The 18,096-nt window shown below is 40.1% G+C and overlaps 1 protein-coding gene across 8 annotated transcripts in view; it reads left to right on the top strand.

The window, feature by feature from the left end:
- GALK2 (galactokinase 2) overlaps nt 1-18,096 on the top strand; it is a 56,558-nt gene that overhangs the window by 17,568 nt on the left and 20,894 nt on the right. For 5 of the 8 annotated variants that reach the window (XM_040570672.1, XM_040570671.1, XM_040570676.1 and 2 more), the window contains 2 exons: nt 12,583-12,681; nt 15,362-15,514. In XM_040570672.1, the coding sequence (XP_040426606.1) occupies nt 12,583-12,681; nt 15,362-15,514 (252 nt within the window). The remainder of the gene's footprint in view (nt 1-12,582; nt 12,682-15,361; nt 15,515-18,096) is intronic. The other 3 variants (XM_040570674.1, XM_040570673.1, XM_040570677.1) reach the window with 1 other exon arrangement.

Raw genomic sequence — 18,096 nt, 5'->3', positions numbered from 1 at the left:
CAAGTTTTCATCAGGAAAAGATACTTTTTGTAAAGGAAATGGAATAATGCTCTAAATTGTCCCAGCTTTGTGTTTCATGGTAGGAATTAATAAGTACAGAAAATCATTTAGTACGTTTGAATAACTATATTTACTTGAAAGATGTGATGATAGCGTTGCTGTCCGAATGTTAAATCTTGTGGTACTAAGTTCTCTTCAGCCACCCTAATATTTTTTTTTGATGCTCAAGACTGGGCGGCTGTGCACATACCTATTGGCAAAAATAGATATAAAGCCATTAGGGTTTATTTAATTTAATGTGAAATGTTGAGCATAGGAAGTTAAATTATATTTGGCTCTATCTAGTCTGAGAAAAATCTAAGTCAGACAGAAATTTGAGTAAAGGACCTAAATCTAGTCTGTAGTGGCACAGTGTCTATTGGCTTCAATATTATCACACTACAGCTCAGTTGAATTGGAGTGTGGGATTGTCAAAACATTCAGTGTTGTCCTGTATTTAAGCAGCTACATTACGTGGTAATGTCATTGATTATATCCTCTTTTGATAGTCCAAGCTGGCAGTGATAATATTGAAGAGAGAAGCCTGAAGGCTATCAAACGGGACTTTAGGGGACTGGGACAGTTAGTGGATGGAGCAGGAGTACAGGTGGTGTTTTTGTCTATCCCTACAGTGGCAGGGAGGGGTACAGAGAGGACACGGAAAGCCCACCTGATAAACACGTGGCTCAGAGGCTGGTGCCAACACAGAAATTTTGTTTTTTTTGACCATGGGGCGCTTTACTCGGCACCCGGCCTGATGGCTGCAGACGGGTCCCACCTATCTCTAAGGGGAAAATGGATCCTAGCCCAGGAGCTGGCAGGGCTCATTGAGAGGGCTTTAAACTAGGTAAGGAGGGGAATGGGGCTGAAATAAGGCTTGTTAGAGGTATGCCAGGGGGAACAATGGCAAGGCCAGGGGAGAAGGCAATGGCCCAACTGAAGTGCATCTACACTAATGCACGCAGCATGGGTAACAAACAAGAGGAACTGGAAGCCATCGTGCAGCAGGCAGGCTATGACTTGGTTGCCATCACTGAAATGTGGTGGGACCACTCTCATGACTGGAGTGCTGCAATGTCTGGCTATAGGCTCTTCAGAAGGGACAGGCAGCACAGAAGGGGTGGTGGTGTGGCTCTCTATATTAGAGAGTGTTTTGATGCTGTGGAACTTGAGACTGAGACTGGGAATGATAAGGTTGAGTCCCTGTGGGTTAGGATCAGTGGGAAGGCCAACAAGGCAAGCATCCTGGTGGGGGTCTGTTATAGACCGCCAAACCAGGATGAGGAGATGGATGAGGAGTTCTACAGGCAGCTGGCAGAAGTTGCGAAATCGTCAGCGCTTGTTCTCGTGGGGGACTTCAACTTCCCAGACATATCCCGGAAGCACAACACAGCCCAGAGAAAGCAGTCTAGGAGGTTTCTGGAGAGCGTGGGAGATAGTTTCCTGACGCAGCTGGTTAGTGAGCCTACCAGGGGAGGTGCCCCGCTAGACCTTCTGTTCACAAACAGAGAAGGACTGGTGGGAGATGTGGTGGTTAGAAGCTGTCTTGGGCAGAGTGACCACGAAATGGTAGAGTTCGCTATTCTTGGCGAAGTCGGGAGGGGGACCAGTAAAACCGCTGTTTTGGACCTCCGGAAGGCATACTTTGAGCTGTTCAGGACACTGGTTGGCAGAGTCCCTTGGGAGGAGGTTCTGAAGGGCAGAGGAGTCCAGGAAGGCTGGGCACTCTTCAAGAAGGAAATTTTAATGGCTCAGGAGCTGTCTGTCCCCACATGCCCAAAGACAAGCTGGCGTGGAAGAAGACCGGCCTGGCTGAACAGAGAGTTGTGGCTTGAGCTTAGGAGAAAAAAGAGGGTTTATAATCTTTGGAAAAGAGGGCGGGCCACTCAGGAGGACTATAAGGATGTTGCGAGGCTATGCAGGGACAAAATTAGAAAGGCCAAAGCTCATCTGGAGCTCAGTCTGGCTACTGCCGTTAAAGGTAACAAAAATGTTTTTAAATACATCAACACAAAAAGGAGGACTAAGGAGAATCTCCATCCTTTACTGGATGCGGGGGGAAACTTAGTTACAAGAGGTGAGGAAAAGGCTGAGGAGCTTAATGCCTTCTTTGCCTCAGTCTTTAGTGGCAAAACCAGTTGTTCTCTGGATACCCAGTACCCTGAGCTGGTGGAAGGGGGTGGGGAGCAGAATGTGGCCCTCGTAATCCACGAGGAAATGGTTAGTGACCTGCTACAGCACTTGGATGTACACAAGTTGATGGGGCCGGATGGGACCCACCCGAGGGTACTGAGAGAGCTGGCGGAGGAGCTGGCCAAGCCACTTTCCATCATTTATCAGCAGTCCTGGCTATCAGGGGAGGTCCCAGTGGACTGGCGGCTAGCAAATGTGATGCCCATCTACAAGAAGGGCCGGAGGGTAGACCCGGGGAACTATAGGCCTGTTAGTTTGACCTCAGTGCCAGGGAAGCTCATGGAGCAGATTATCTTGAGTGTCATCACGCGGCACTTACAGGGCAACCAGGCGATCAGGCCCAGTCAGCATGGGTTTATGAAAGGCAGGTCCTGCTTGACGAACCTGATCTCCTTTTATGACAAAGTGACACGCTTAGTGGATGAGGGAAAGGCTGTGGATGTGGTCTACCTTGATTTCAGTAAGGCCTTTGACACCGTTTCCCACAACATTCTCTTCAAGAAACTGGCTGCCCATGGCTTGGACTGGCGTACGCTTCGTTGGGTTAAAAACTGGCTGGGTAGCTGGGCCCAAAGAGTTGTGGTGAATGGAGTTAAATCCAGTTGGAGGCCAGTCACTAGTGGCATCCCCCAGGGCTCAGTACTGGGGCCAGTCCTCTTTAATATCTTTATCGATGATCTGGATGAGGGGATCGAGTGCACCCTCAGTAAGTTTGCAGATGACACCAAGTTAGGTGCGTGTGTCGATCTGCTCGAAGGTAGGAACGCTCTGCAGGAGGATCTGGATAGGCTGGACCGATGGGCTGAGGCCAACTGTATGAAGTTCAACAAGGCCAAGTGCCGGGTCCTGCACCTGGGGCGCAACAACCCTGAGCAGAGCTACAGGCTAGGAGATGAGTGGTTAGAAAGCTGCCTGGCAGAGAAGGACCTGGGAGTACTGGTTGATAGTCGGCTGAATATGAGCCAGCAGTGTGCTCAGGTGGCCAAGAAGGCCAACAGCATCCTGGCTTGTATAAGAAGCAGTGTGGCCAGCAGGGCTAGGGAAGTGATTGTCCCCCTGTACTCGGCTCTGGTGAAGCCGCACCTCAAGTACTGTGTTCAGTTTTGGGCCCCTCACTACAAGAAGGACATGGAGGTGCTCAAGCGATTCCAGAGAAGGGCAACGAAGCTGGTGAGGGGTCTGGAGAACAAGTCTTACGAGGAGCGGCTGAGGGAGCTGGGCTTGTTCAGCCTGGAGAAGAGGAGGCTCAGGGGCGACCTTATTGCACTCTACAGGTACCTTAAAGGAGGCTGTAGTGAGGTGGGGGTTGGTCTATTCTCCCAAGTGTCTGGTGACAGGATGAGTGGGAATGGGCTAAAGTTGTGCCAGGGGAGGTTTAGGTTGGATATTAGGAAGAACTTCTTTACTGAAAGGGTTGTTAGGCATTGGAATGGGCTGCCCAGGGAGGTGGTTGAGTCACCATCCCTGGAGGTCTTTAAAAGACATTTAGATGTAGAGCTTAGTGATATGGTTTAGTGGAGGACTTGTTAGTGTTAGGTCAGAGGTTGGACTAGGTGATCTTGGAGGTCTCTTCCAACCTAGATGATTCTGTGATTCCGTGATTTCAGTGGGAGAGGGACCAACATGAATCATCTCTACTTTATTTCTGAAGCCTGTATATGATAAGAAAAGGACATGAATTGGTTACTTTACCCCTTCCTGATAATTTTCCTGATATGCTTTAATATTTGACAAGAAAATCTGTGAGTAGTCATACTGATAGTGTGACTTTGAAATTATTAATGTGTGCTGATAATTCTGATCAGGATCATTTTATAATATTGCTGCATCAGAAACGTTTGATAGATTCATGCTCGGATGATTTATGTAAGAACCTCAGGTTGCTTACACAGAAAATGGTACCTAGATGCTGTATTTTAAAGTACTCTTAATATTGAGAAATGTTAAAGATCCTTTCTTTCCCTATGGAATTAGAACTTGTGTTTTTTTAACTTGCTAAATTTGACTGTATGTTTGTAATCAAGGGGAAACGGAGTACTTCAGAGCAGCGGTAATCAAAGGCCATAATCTCTCATCAACCAAATTGATAACCTTTTATTTGAGCATGTTAGAGGGCAGACGAAGTCAAGCTAAGATTGCTGTGGTTATGAGGACATTCAGATCCTATCTGACAAATACTTTCCTATTTCTGAAAAAAGTAAGGATAATTACCTTGCAAAACATATATGAAGTTTAGCTAATTGGGATTTTGTATGCAAACTGGAAGCAGATGGTAACTTTCAGCAATCTATCTGTAGTCAAGACCAGATATTAAAAATAAGGACATTCCTGGTCATAGAAATAACCTCAAAATTTGGGCATAATTTTATGTCCTAATAAATGAAACATGATGCTGTATATTTCAGAAGTTATTTTCATGCATATATATATATATTTACATATAAAACATGCAAAGATAGAAATAAAAGATCAACATCTAACTTAACTTTAAATATGACTTAAGTGATGGAAAATGTTTTCTTACTCTTAGATGCATCTTCTCACTTTTCAGTCCTGTATGCTGTGAACCCCAAAGGATTTCACAGAAAATCTCCTGGGTCCTAAATTTGCCATAAAATGACCAACATTATGTAAAGAGAAGTAACAGAGTCTGACTTTTCAGATTAAACCAGACAAGGCGTTAATGAAAGTGCATTGCAGAGTCATTACCGTATTGCTGTAGAGAGACTAAATGTACATGCAGGACTTTGGGCTCAATAGATATTTAAATACTCCAGTTAGTTAAATTTGCATGCTGAATAGATTTTTGGAGCACTGAAAATGACAGTCTAAAAATAACTCTCATTAATGAATTCTTCTCTTTGTAGAGCTTCCTTTCATGAACGGTAAACTTTAAAACAGGAAAAAAATGTGGGTTTTTTTTTTTTTTTCCATTTTGAACATTACCTATCACCATTCCTGCCTTGTTATACATAGAAAATCTAGCATGTTTAACTTTGGCTGGAATGAACTTACATAAAACCACTGAGGTAGATGTAATTTAATACTATCATTTTATAGAGAAGGCTGCTTTATTTTGGTTGCTGTCATTCTGGATTTGTATATATCAAGTTTCTGGGTAATGTAGAGTAAGCTGTTCCAAAAAAGTACTAAGCAACACTAATTCTGTTTTACTAACAAATATTTGCCTGTCTCCTACTCACTAATTGTCTTACTCTTTTAAGGGGTTTAAGCTTACACAAGTTTACTTCTTTAAAGGTCTGTGTGAGATTGAAAGGGATTGATCAGTGGTATGGAACATATTGACAATGACAGTTATATAGGGACAAATTCTGTCACAGTTCACATACTGTCCAGACCCATTGCACTGAGTGAAAATCAGAGCAGTTGGCCCTTGGCCTCTTTGTGAGCAAGGGGACTATTGAAGTTGAAACTCCCTTATCTGTTCTCACTCAGATAATTCCTTAGGAGGTTGCTATTTTTAGGAAAACTTCTGTAAGTGATTTTTTGTTCATTTTTATTACACATTTTATACCTAAATACCTTTGCCTGTCTAAGTCTTCATAGTCATTATCAATAGCATCAAACTGCAAGAAACTAAAATAAATGATAAGACAATAGAGAATCAAATGAGCTGTACTGGGTGGTTCATGAGTTGTCATGCTGCTGAAGTATCAGGGTATAAAAGGTCAAATGTAATACAGTGGTGGATTGTGCCTGGAAATAGAGAAATACTCTTCTATCAGTTCTTCAGCATTTCTGAAATATTCATTTGAAAATGAAAACCTGAATTTTAGGTGTTTCATACTGAAAAGTAAACATACAGAGAAAAATACACATTAGTGAAAAGTATCATTTTACTGACAATCCACTTTTTCCATTAAAAAACAACAAAATAAGGTAACATGATGCAGCGCTATTGATGAGGGCTTATTACAAGTAATCTCTCTATCTAGAGTAACTACACGTAAGGCAACTAATAATAAAAAATCACAACCCTTCTTTGTCAGACTAAATTATATCTCCACTAATATGATTTCCCAGATTAGACTTTCTGCATGCTGGATAGGAAGCCTTGTGGCTCAAAGATAAAAAAGGTTTAAGTGTTAGTAATTTCTTTCCTTGTAACCCAAGATTGACTTGCTCCTTATCAGGGAGAACCTTAAATTGTTTCAAACAAAAAGCAGAGTTAGGTAGTAGAGCTCTTAGATCAAAGGCTAGCCTATGCCTGCACATGGGGGCCAGCTGTTTGATACACAAAGTGGTAAGTGCTGCCTCCTGCAATAGGATACGTTCTGAGCATAATTTAGAATTAAGGTTCTGAAAAGAGTGCAGAAGTAAGGAGCAGCCTGAAAAAGGTTTTGTATATTGTTAGTTTTCGCTTTGTCCAAATGCTCCAACTAAAGGTGTCTAAAACCTGAACTGAGTTTTGAAACCCTTAAGAGACAGCAGCTTCCTTGGTAGGTTATTGCTTCGTTTATATTTCTAAATGCCTAATTGCTTATCAGGCAAGTGAGTGAAATGTATGCACTGAGATTTGACTCCTAATGATGTTGCTTTGTATTGTTTTAATTAGGGATATTCTCATTTATTGTGCTGTATCTTTTACATTGGATAAACAACAAAAATGTTAAACTTAGCATCTCATGTAACTCCCTGATACTAAACATCCTCCACGCGCACACAGCCAATCTGGCATGTGTACTTGCCAACAGATATAAAAGTACTGCTTGTGTTTGTATGTATCACAGCGGGTCTGGCATTCAAGAGCTACAATATTTAGTGTTTCCTGACAGATCAGCAGGGAGATTTCAAGGTTTAATTCACTACCAGCTACTATTACTGTCATGTTTTGCTCGTCCCTCTCACGTGCTCAGAGCCTAAACAAACCAAATGTACAAAATAGCTCTGGGTCTTGCTAGACTAACTTTCGATGTTTAAGTTTCCATTCCAGCTTCCCTGCTTATTATGGCTCATGTTTACAGACTTCACTGTGGTCTGCAGAAAGTAGCAGTGTGCTTCACCCATCCCATTGCAAAACACGTTTAGGCAAAGGGATTTTGACGTGGCTGATGTGGTTGCATAACCTGTCCTATTGACTGGGGTGTCAGGGCAGTAACCTCAGTGAAAGGGGTGGAAGAGTTGAGGTTGCTAACTGGTAGAGGTTGCATTACCATACGTACCATATGAGCCACCATTTTGTGGCTCATTTGCCACATAAAAATACCAAAAGATACAGTGAATTTTTCTCCCAGATAGTCTTAGAAAAGCTGGAAGTCTGCCTCTGTCCTTTCTTACAAATCAAGATAAGTAAACTGGAAAAGGTTCAGGAAAAAGCCACAGGGACAATTAAAGGTACAGAATGAACTCCATAAAAGTAAGCTAGGACTAGGAAGAAGGCACTTGAGGAAGAGGTGAGAGATAAATGATAAGGTGAAATGATTAATACAATTGATATAGTGAATAGGAATCAATTGTTCATTACCCCTGACAATGCCAGAGGGTATCAAATGAAGCTAGTCAGGTGCATGTTCAAAACAGACACAGGAGATGCTTATTTACCTGAGAAGTTGTGGAAGTCCTTGTTACTGGATGTTCCCCATGCTAAAAATGTGAATGGGTTAAAGGGGAGTTTGGACAAGTTCATATATAAGAAATACATTATTGGTTACTAAGTGTACAGAATTCATGTTCAGCTCAGGAAGCCGTGCATCAAAAAAAATGTTTTGGGGAAATGTCTTCTATACTTGGCCTTTGCTCCATACTAAGAGGCTACTTTCTGATATGAGATACAGAACAAGATGTGGCTTTGGTCTGACCCACTATGTCTCTTTTTTGTTAATATAGCCTACATTTTTCTACATTTTTATTCTGACCCAAGGCTTTTAATGGATTTTATCTAACTGACAACCCATTACTTACTCAGGAGCATTATATATACCTCCATTCTTGGCTAGGGTTAGGATTTAGGGGGGAGAGAATTTGAGGGTGGGATGAAATCAAAGAAAACATCTCCTGGTGTTTGAGCTTTACTTTTTGAAGTATGTTAAATGTATCACTTTGCTTGTTCAAAAATGTAGGTGACAGTTTAGGACTTATTGTCTTCACGATAGATGTTATTCACAAATGATGTCCTAGTCTAGCCTGCCCTGTTGGAAAAACTTTCCTGGAACAATAATAAAGAAATATGGAGGGCAGTAGCATATGTAGATCACAGATGGCTGGGACATCTGATTAATGAAATCATTTGTTTTCCAGTTGTAATGCTGCTGTTCAGACCCATTTGTACTTTGATTTTGGTATCTTTTTGTACCACTTTTCGTTACCATCATCTTAAAATGATTTTAAACCCATTCTGCAGTGGTTTCCCTGAGACCATATTATTTGGAGAAATAAACTGCAATACTGGAAAAAAGGAGTTTTTTGAATTCTTACTTGGGCTTTGTATGACTTTGAACAAATCATGTAAATATCTGTACTGTATCTAAATTGAAGATAGCAGCCTTATAGGAATGCTTTTAAAGTAAAGTATGTAAAAATCTATGAAGACTTACTTAAATGATGATTCATTGGTGTTTTTGAAATAGTGCTTTAGGGTTGGCATGAGACTCACACTCATGAGTCTCAGGTGCATAGAACTATTTATATTTTGTGATTAGCAGAAGGTGATCTTACATATGGATCATAATTTAAGGGATGAAAGTGTAGTCTGTGTGCAGATGGGGTTTAGTCTTTCAATGCTATTTCCCATAGTGAGTCATGAAGAACAAATGTCTCCTTTCACGTAGCTCTACAAGAACACCTGTTTAGGGCTTCTTTCTGCTACTGTAAAACTCAATAGGAGTGATGTTGTTTATTTTATATGCCTGATAGTTGTACTTTTAGCCCTACTGAGGAGTGGCTGGCAGCCTCTGAACTTAACTGCCTGGCAGGTGATGCCACAGTGGAGCCTGGGGTACGGTTCCCCTAAACCTGGCTATGAGAATGCTCCAAGTTAACCCTGCAGGAACCACGGTGTAGCCAGGGGGAAGTAAATGCTGCATGCCGAGGTACTGTTCAGACATACACTTGAGATGTTGCCAAACTGTGCAGTGAAATCTGGGATCTGAGAAGCTCGGTATTTTCACAGGTGAGACAAACCCTGTAGTGAGATGCAAATAACAGACAATTCATACAGGCCCTGTTTTAAGGAGCTTCTACGTGCTGCACGTTGAATGGAAACAAGGCATTGCTGTGGGACAGGCACTCGTTATTTCCTTTTATTACACAGTTCTAGCAATTTTTTCCTTTGCACAGTTTTATGTCAAAGCCTTAAGTCAGAGAACTCGTGTAGCAAAACGTTCTTTCAGTTTCTAGTAATGAAGTCACACATATTTACATCATTACCATCTAAGAATCCCAAGTAGTAATTACTAATTACCAAGAAGGGGAAGATATTCTCATTTTATTGAGGAAATAGAGCGATGATGAGTTAAAGGGACTTTCCCTGAATCACAAGAAACTTAATGCGGAGCTAGAAACTGAGCCCAGACCTTCTGACATTCAGCTCACTGTTTCAGCCATATGACCATCCTTTTCCAAGTATCAAATATGTACACAAGGCTCTCCAATTTAGTCTTCGCATTAACTTCCAATGCTACAGTTCAGTTTCTCTGAACTTTGCCCTCTCATTCGTTTTAGCAAAAAGGCGAACATTTGCCCATTTGTTTCAATAGTAAGTAGAAACTGTTTTATATACAGATGACGCTTTCCCCTCCATTCACATGCTTCTCATCCTAGTATTAGAAGGCCAGCCTGTGTCAGCGAGGGCCTGTTTAAATTAGAAACCAAATCGTGTTTCAGGGATGCCTTGGGCTGTCTTGTGGAGAGGGTTCTTCTCAACCCTTGCCAGTTACTACTTGGTGGTCCTGCCAATCACTGCTGAGTTTCAAAACAAAAGTTGCTCAAGCTCAGGCAGCGCTGTTACCCAGCGTACGCAGATGGACAGCTGGTGAGCTGGGATGGAACAAGGCCCAGCGCTTAACCAGGCACAATTCACCAGACCATGTAAAGGGACAGGGGAGTGGCACTGTCCTAATTGCTAACATTTCTCCTCTGCAAGACTTCTCCTGATATGTATTTAATAAGCTCAGGCTCATAAAGTCTAAACGATTTGAGCAATCAGGTGGTAGCTGATTTGTATATGGAGATGACATGCAGTCAGACTAAGTGGAGGGTGACGTGCTCAATTTCTGACTTCTGCAAAGCTTTAGCTGGCAATTGCAAATGAAATAATACCTCAGGCAGCTGTGCCCGAGAGTGGAACATACAGTGAGGGTACCTAGGAGCTGTACTTCAGGCCAGGTTTGCAAAGCCACAGCTCCTATTTGAGTGTGCATGACCAGTGTGCTGGCATGGTTTTTCCAGCCACTGTGGAGAAGTTCCTGTTGCTGCCAGTGAGTAATATTCATGAACTCCAGTGTGATGTCTCCTGCCAGTGGCTGCAAAAGTCAGGGATGTGGTATCGCTCAGTTCTCAGAAGGATGAAAGGCAGGTTCAGCAGAACTGGCTGGAACATGCCTGCATTTCCACAGTTTGGCAACAGATGTTTGTAAATAGGCACTCCTTCACATGTAGAAAGGAGTTCATCTAGAGACTGCCACATGTGAAAGTTTGTTCTTTCTTTCTGTGGAACCGTTGCTGAGAGCTTTAGCATTAAGTGAGGAAAAAAGCAGCATTACATTCATTAGCATTTCATTCAGAATTATTCCCAATTTGTAGTGAAGCAGGGACACATGGTAGACTTCCAGGTTCAAACTGGAAATGGGACTTACTGCAGTGGATGTGGGACAAGAGAGGAAGAACAAATTTTGAGGAACCTGTTACTCAGTAAAAGGCACTGGCAGATGGTTTTTGTTTAAAAAAAATCAAAATGAGCAATGTTCCTATATGTTATATATATTTATATATATAAAAGAAGTATTATCTCCTTTTCAGCTCATTTTTAAAATACACAAAGGAAAGGCAGAGTAGAGAAGGAGAGTATTTTTGCTGTTTGTTCTTTCCATTTTCTCTCATTAATGGTGTTACAAGTGGCCGTTTACCCTATACAGCACCCATATAAGCTGAACAAATCCTTTGGTCTTTTCACCTGTATAACAGGATCCACTTAAACAGAAACATCAGCATGGGTCTCTGATGACAACCTGAACTCCCTTGATGTATTATTCAAAGAGAGGTAGTTTGCATAGTTTTACAATGTTGTCTCCGGTGCCATTACAGAAATTAAGCAAGCAAGCAGGCAGGCACACTGCACATACCTTGTTCTTAGTATGGTGATTTACAGCCTCTATCTGCTGCCTTTTACAGTTGTGTACTGGCTAATGTCCCTGCCCTGCTGCTTAGCTTAAGTCATGTGGTGCTACATCCTCAGTGTGGAATCTGAATCTGACTTTGCTACCAGACTGAGAAGCAGGATGCAGCTTTTCTAAAGTTCTTTTCTCATCTTCCTGTGGTTACCTTGTGCTTAGAAAAACGAACTGGTAGGGGTTATGGTGCGAGGACATGTATGCTTTTGACCTACTTCCTTCTGAGAAGTTTATGTTCTTCAGCCATTCTCCATGGCTTCTCTGTGTTCTGTTTTGACTTGGCCTGTTGGCTGAAAGCTTTCCTGTAAATTATTACTTTTGACAGTTATGATAGTGATATTCCACACTCCCATAGTATCCTCTGACCTGCAAGTATCAGAATGCACAAAGATATGCCTAAAATGTCACAAAAGAATGTGAATCACATATAATTACAAATGATGTCAGATAAACAATGTAAGTGGAGTACAGTATCTCAAAGAGAACTGACAAGCACCACTGATTAGAGTATTTACAGTGAGAAAGGGTTTCTGAGTTAGCTTCAATCCATAATTTCTGATTATTGAGTCAGTGCATTAAAATAGTATAAAGTAACAATTTACCATAATTCTGTAAGCCAACAAGATAAGTGCATATATGGATTCAACTAATAAATAATCAAAATATTGGCTATTGGGGTGGGGGAGTGTGAGGCAAATAAGGAAGGTGGGCAGAGGGACAGCTACCAATGTTAATCATTTAAACAAAGTTACTCTGAAAAACATCTGGCTGCAGTGGGTCTAGTGGAGGCTGCATAGTTGATTCTCTTTTGCTTCAGAACAAAAGGAAAAAGGGGACATGTGGCATCCTGGCTGATACCAACTTATACTGCTTGGTGTGTGAGAGAGAATGGTCTCCCAGCTCTGTCATTTATCTCCTTCATTTTCTCACTAGTTCCTATGTAAGCAGTGTAAAAGTATCATCATTAATCTTGGCTGAAGGTTCACATTTATTGTTTTTTCAGGTGGAACTTGCAGAAATTTGCACAAAGAGTGAACGTTACATTGGCACAGAAGGTGGAGGAATGGACCAGTCAATCTCTTTTCTGGCAGAAGAAGGAACTGTATGTGGATCTTTCTAATCTAAACCAACAATGTGATATTCATTAATGTAAATGATGTCTTCATATCTAGCAGAAAGGCAAAAAACTAGAATAACTCGGCAAGCAGGCAAGCGCCATTGCAAACAAAACAGGAGTTGTATGTATAAACTTGTGCACAATTGGGTACAACAGGTATGAAAGAATAAGATGGTGAAAAGTAGAAATGGAAGGAAGGAGAAAAGAAAAGATGTGGGGAAAGATGCACCCTAGAAGAGCTCCAGGTTTCACACTATTTGGCTAATTGATCACTGAACTCAGAAGATTTCCCATATAATGAAATCTGAATGGCTGGTATGCCTTGTATTCAGTGCAAATGGGATAATTATTACAAAAATGCTTTCTTGAAACTTCTTATAACCAAAGAGTTCTAGGAAGTTTTGCCAGGTCAAGTTAGAAAGACAATAGAGATTTTTTTTTCCCCAGTTTTGGTAATTCCAGGCAATTCTGTGGCTGAATTCTGATGTAGACGGTATTTAGCTGTCTTAAACATGGTGACAGAAGGTGGACTAGCAATGATATACAAGACCTGCCAAGTTATGCGTGAGTGCTCACAGTGGAATTTACAACGGAGTTCATCCACTGTCTCAGAAGGTGCACAGGACTGTGAGCGTTCAAACCTAAAAGGTGTCAAAATACATTTACTGAAATTAATGCAGCTTTTCATGGGAGACCTTTACTCTGCTTATAAACTGTTTGAAGTGATTTTATATCTCTACCAATTTTGTGCTTTATTGCCCTATCTTGGATGAGCTTATACAGAAAATAAGCTATTTCCTAGAATTACACCAAATGTTTAGTGCCCTCATGACACATTTATTTTCAATTTCACATCATCTGTGCCTACTCTACACCTTTCCTTCACGTTTTATACTGTTAGTAGTAAACATGCAGCTAAACTAATGCTGAAGAAAGTTGCATATTTTCCTGGCATACACACAGAGGATCTTGTAAGTGGAGACTTTTCAGATACATATAGGTGGTAGAAAAGAAAAGAAAATGCTAGGAAAGATTAAAAAAGAAATCGTAAACCGAACACAAAACATCCTTGCTTCAGTATACTTGCAGCTGAATGCAGTTCTGGCACCCATGTCAAAAAAAATAAAAATAAAATAATATAATTAGAACAATTTGAGCACTGACTGAATAATTTAAAACTTCAGCTTGGAAAAACAGTATCTTTGAGGGTGAAATTTTGAAGCTTTGTAAAATACTGAAAGGGTTAGAGAAGGTAAATTGAGAATTCAGTGTTTTTCATAACTGAAGAGCTAATAGAAACACAATAACATTAGCAAGCAGCTTATTTAAAAACAAACAAGTTGTTTTTCAAAACATTCATTGTTAAATTGAGAAATACTGTACATAGTGGAAGGCAAAAGTTTAAAAAGGGTTCAAAAAGGATTTTCTTGGATACGCTGATAGAGTATTAGTCTATTTGTGGCTATTAAACATAATAGTATGATGTATATTCCAGTGTCAGTATAACCGCCATAATCTTCCATTATGAGAAGCTGGAAAAGTATACCAGAAGAAAAGATTGCTTTGTATATGTCTTATTTATATATTTCCTCTAAATATCCATCTAAGGCTACTGTCAGACACAGGACACCGGACCAGGTCAGTGGTACATTCTGATCTGATGTAGCAGTTCCTAAAGGGTATATTGAAATGTAAGCAAGCCTTTCTGTCTTGATAGTAGTTTTGTGACTTGGTCCAGAATCTCAATGGTAGGGAGTAATACACATGCTGTACATAATGTACAAGCAGATTTGTCATTGTTTATTTAGCACTCTAGCTGCTCAAGGAACTCTCTGGGGGTGAACAATGCCAAAACCAGTAAGACGTCCCTGCTTGCAGAATAACAATCTATTCTAAGGAGCGAAAGCAGGGCACATGATTTACGACTTATCCCACTGAAAAGCCAGATGTGAGTTTAATCTCTTGATTACATTACATCCTGAATTATTTAATTAATGCATGCCTAGCTTATTCCACGAAAAGGTCACAAAATGTTGGGAACATCTTACACAGCCTGTGTAAGGCATCTGTGAGGCAAGACAGTCTCTTATCGTAGAAGAAAGGAGACAGTAACTACTTTTTATATATCATTTTATTTCATTTCTCTGATTGTTGGTATGTAACATGATCACTGTCTCCAGTCAACCCTAAAATTTTGGTAATACTTAGTACCTCAGTGAACTAAATCTTGATTTAGTGGAAAATTAGAAAAATAAGGGGGAGATGGACACTGGTGGAGGGGAGGGGAATGTGAAACTGCTTGTTTCTAGTAGCACATACATTAGCTTCAGCCAGGCCTGGTACTTTTCTGTAGATCAAAGAAAAACTGTTGTCTTAAACAGGCAAGAAAAATAGGTTAGGTGGGGTTCTGTGAAACCCTGAAAAAACCCAAAGACTTAATGGAAACATTTTAAAATCCAGCTTACAAGGGAAGGGTTTGAAATGTATGTGCAGCTTGGCCAATGAGGTTAAATCTTTTTTCTTGCTGTTTCATGTCAGTTTCCTTCATTAACTGTCCCTGGATTTCCAAGAGAAAAAACATGCAAATTTGCATATGATTTATAGAACTAAGTGCACTGCTAGCTAGCAGTAAATTAAAACTAACCATTCATTTTTCTTCTGATAGGCCAAGTTGATAGAGTTCAGTCCTCTGAGGGCAACTGATGTTAGACTTCCAAGTGGAGCAGCGTTTGTTATTGCTAACAGTTGTGTTGAAATGAATAAAGCAGCAACTTCTCATTACAATATTAGGGTAATGGAGTGTCGTCTGGCTACAAAGGTAACGTATGGCTTATGTCAAAGTCTAATGAAACCTTCATCTAAATATGTGCTTTTCTCCACTTCTGACCAATCGTATCTTTACTTTAACACCTGGCTAGGTGCTACTTTAAGTAGCATTTTTCTTTCCAGAACCAGACACTTCCATCTCTGCAGAAACAGGACTCCTGCCGAATTTAATGGAAGTGCAGGGACAGTGCCCTTATATAGAAGATTATGTGATTTAATTCTATTTATTTTGTATTATATTTGAATGGAGGAAATATGTCTATTTTTCAGCAAATAAATATTCTCAGTTAATGAGATAGTCTGTTTCTAATTAAAGCTGAATAATGATAAATAATGGAAAGCAACCAGTGTGGTCACATGTTTATATGTATGTATGGCAGTAGATGTGTACTTTCAAGGATTTAGAGGACATCAAAGCTACTAGTTGGAGGCCTGGAAGTAATATTGGAAATGCTGAATAGCAGCATGCATGTTAGTGCGAAGTTTAAAAACAGGCTTGAATCAAACCCCAGCATTTAGGTTGCGCTGCCAGTCTGTAGTTTGCAATTATCTCTAAAATACATGGAATCTGAACATGACAAATCTAAGTTCCACTTTAATTATAGATTTTGCCGACCATATGTTTAGGAATATGTAGATGTAGGGTTTGATTTAAGTCTGTTATAAAAATACAGTGAATTTTTCTTTGATTAAATTAAAGGACTTACGATTAAATTAAAGGATTAAATTAAAGCACAAAGATTCAAAATTATACCCAACATAGAGTGCTGTGTGAAAGAAGAAAAATTGGGTCACAAAGTGTAGATGAAAGTTTTAAAAAGTGCTGCGTGGAACTCCTTGCCGCAAAACATTTGGCCTAAGTCTAAGCAACACTCTTAATACTCAATCTAAACAAACAGGTACTTTGAGCACCTGTTGGCATAATAATTCTATGAAAAAATACCATAGTTAATGCTAAAAAAAAGTGAGAGTTGAAGAAATTATCAGACAAAAGTAATATAAAATATGCTAGCTGGGATATTTTTCCAGGAGGGAAGCTAAACTTCAGGTGACTTTTAAAATGGGCTTTCAACCGAAGTATAAAAAACAGCTGCATTTTAGGTGGTATGTTAGATATTAAAGCTGTTGTTATTGAAGTTAATGAAGACTCCTATGCCTTTAAGCAAATCAAGATAAGTGTGATGGTTCTGGCATAACTGATAAACCTCTAATTTAGGATAGCTGATCAACTAACCAGGTCTTTTAGGGTCCAAAATGATCTGTTTTGAAAAGCAAACTGTAATAATAAGTGCGTTACGATGTAAGACCTTTTAAAGTATTGTTCCATATGCCAGCTTTTGCAAATTGAATCATAGTTTTCTAAATTGCTTTAAATTACTGAACCTGTGTAGTAAACTGCAAAAGGTGGCAAGGAAGAAAGATTTTTTACATGCCTGTTAGCTATGATGCAATCCCTAAATAGGTACCTTTAGCAGATCCATGATTTTAAGTAGACTAACAACATACACCTGTCTATTTTTAAACATATGCTACCCAGATGGAAAGCTGCACACACTATAAAAATATGTTTAGCCAGGAAAGATTGTCTTTAGGAACAGGTCACAGTGGGGTGAAGGAGGGCAGGTATGTAAGCAGAAGCAGGGAAGTCTTTTATGCACCATTAAGCTAATGGAATTATGAAATAACATGCAGAGCTTCACAATAATATTTTACAAGAAATGCCCATTGGTAAGTGCCTTAGGATGGGCTTTTTTCCCCTCTTCCACCTTAGGCCATTCTCATATTTCTTACTCCTTGCAGAAATCTGTGTAAGTAAAGATACCAATACAACGTGTCTCTGCTGGCATTAGTACAGAACGTTTTGATATCAGTCTGTCTTACAGCAAATGAAATCTTGAGCATCCTCACAAAATTGCCTGTCTCTGGTTCCATGCCTTTCCCTTCTAGAAAGCCATTTATTTGATTGAATTTTTGCTGTCCTTGTTGTTTTGTTTTTTCTTCGTTTTCAATTTTTGCTTTAGTTTCTGAGTGCTTTCCTGTACACCATTAAACAGCATGTTTAAAGTCAATTACATTCCTCGGAACATTCTCAGTTCCACAGGAAATTAACATGTACTTTATACCTTAGAATGCTTGCGCAGTAGGTGTTGCAGGATGAGTATGAACATCAGTGAACATTCTGCTATCCCCATGTTTCGTAGCGTGTGCTTCAGTTCAGTTTCAGCTGTAGTGGTGCCAAGAATGTCTGCAAATGGGATGCCATGTAGTTAATCAGCCAATGTGTGTTAAGTGTGGGAAGACACTCAGATGGTATATAGAAATGTAAAGTGTAAGAAAATGATGTTGTTATATAAGGGCTAAGTATCCCAATACTCCTTAGTCAGGCTTTCTTTTATTTAGATTTGTCCCATCATTCACTGAGTATGTTTTACTGTCAGTTGCATACCGTGTTCCAGTGTGCCAGTGTTGAACAGTAAGACAGTAAAGGCTACAGATCCTATATCCTGACAGTTAAGAGCCAGCTGGATGATGTCCACATCTTTAATCCATCTAGTCAGAATTCATCAAGAAAAT

This window comes from Cygnus olor, chromosome 11 (assembly GCF_009769625.2).
Source record: "Cygnus olor isolate bCygOlo1 chromosome 11, bCygOlo1.pri.v2, whole genome shotgun sequence".
Lineage (NCBI taxonomy): Eukaryota > Metazoa > Chordata > Aves > Anseriformes > Anatidae > Cygnus > Cygnus olor.
Note: the sequence above shows the minus strand (reverse complement) of the source record. Positions and strands in the feature narration are given on the sequence as shown.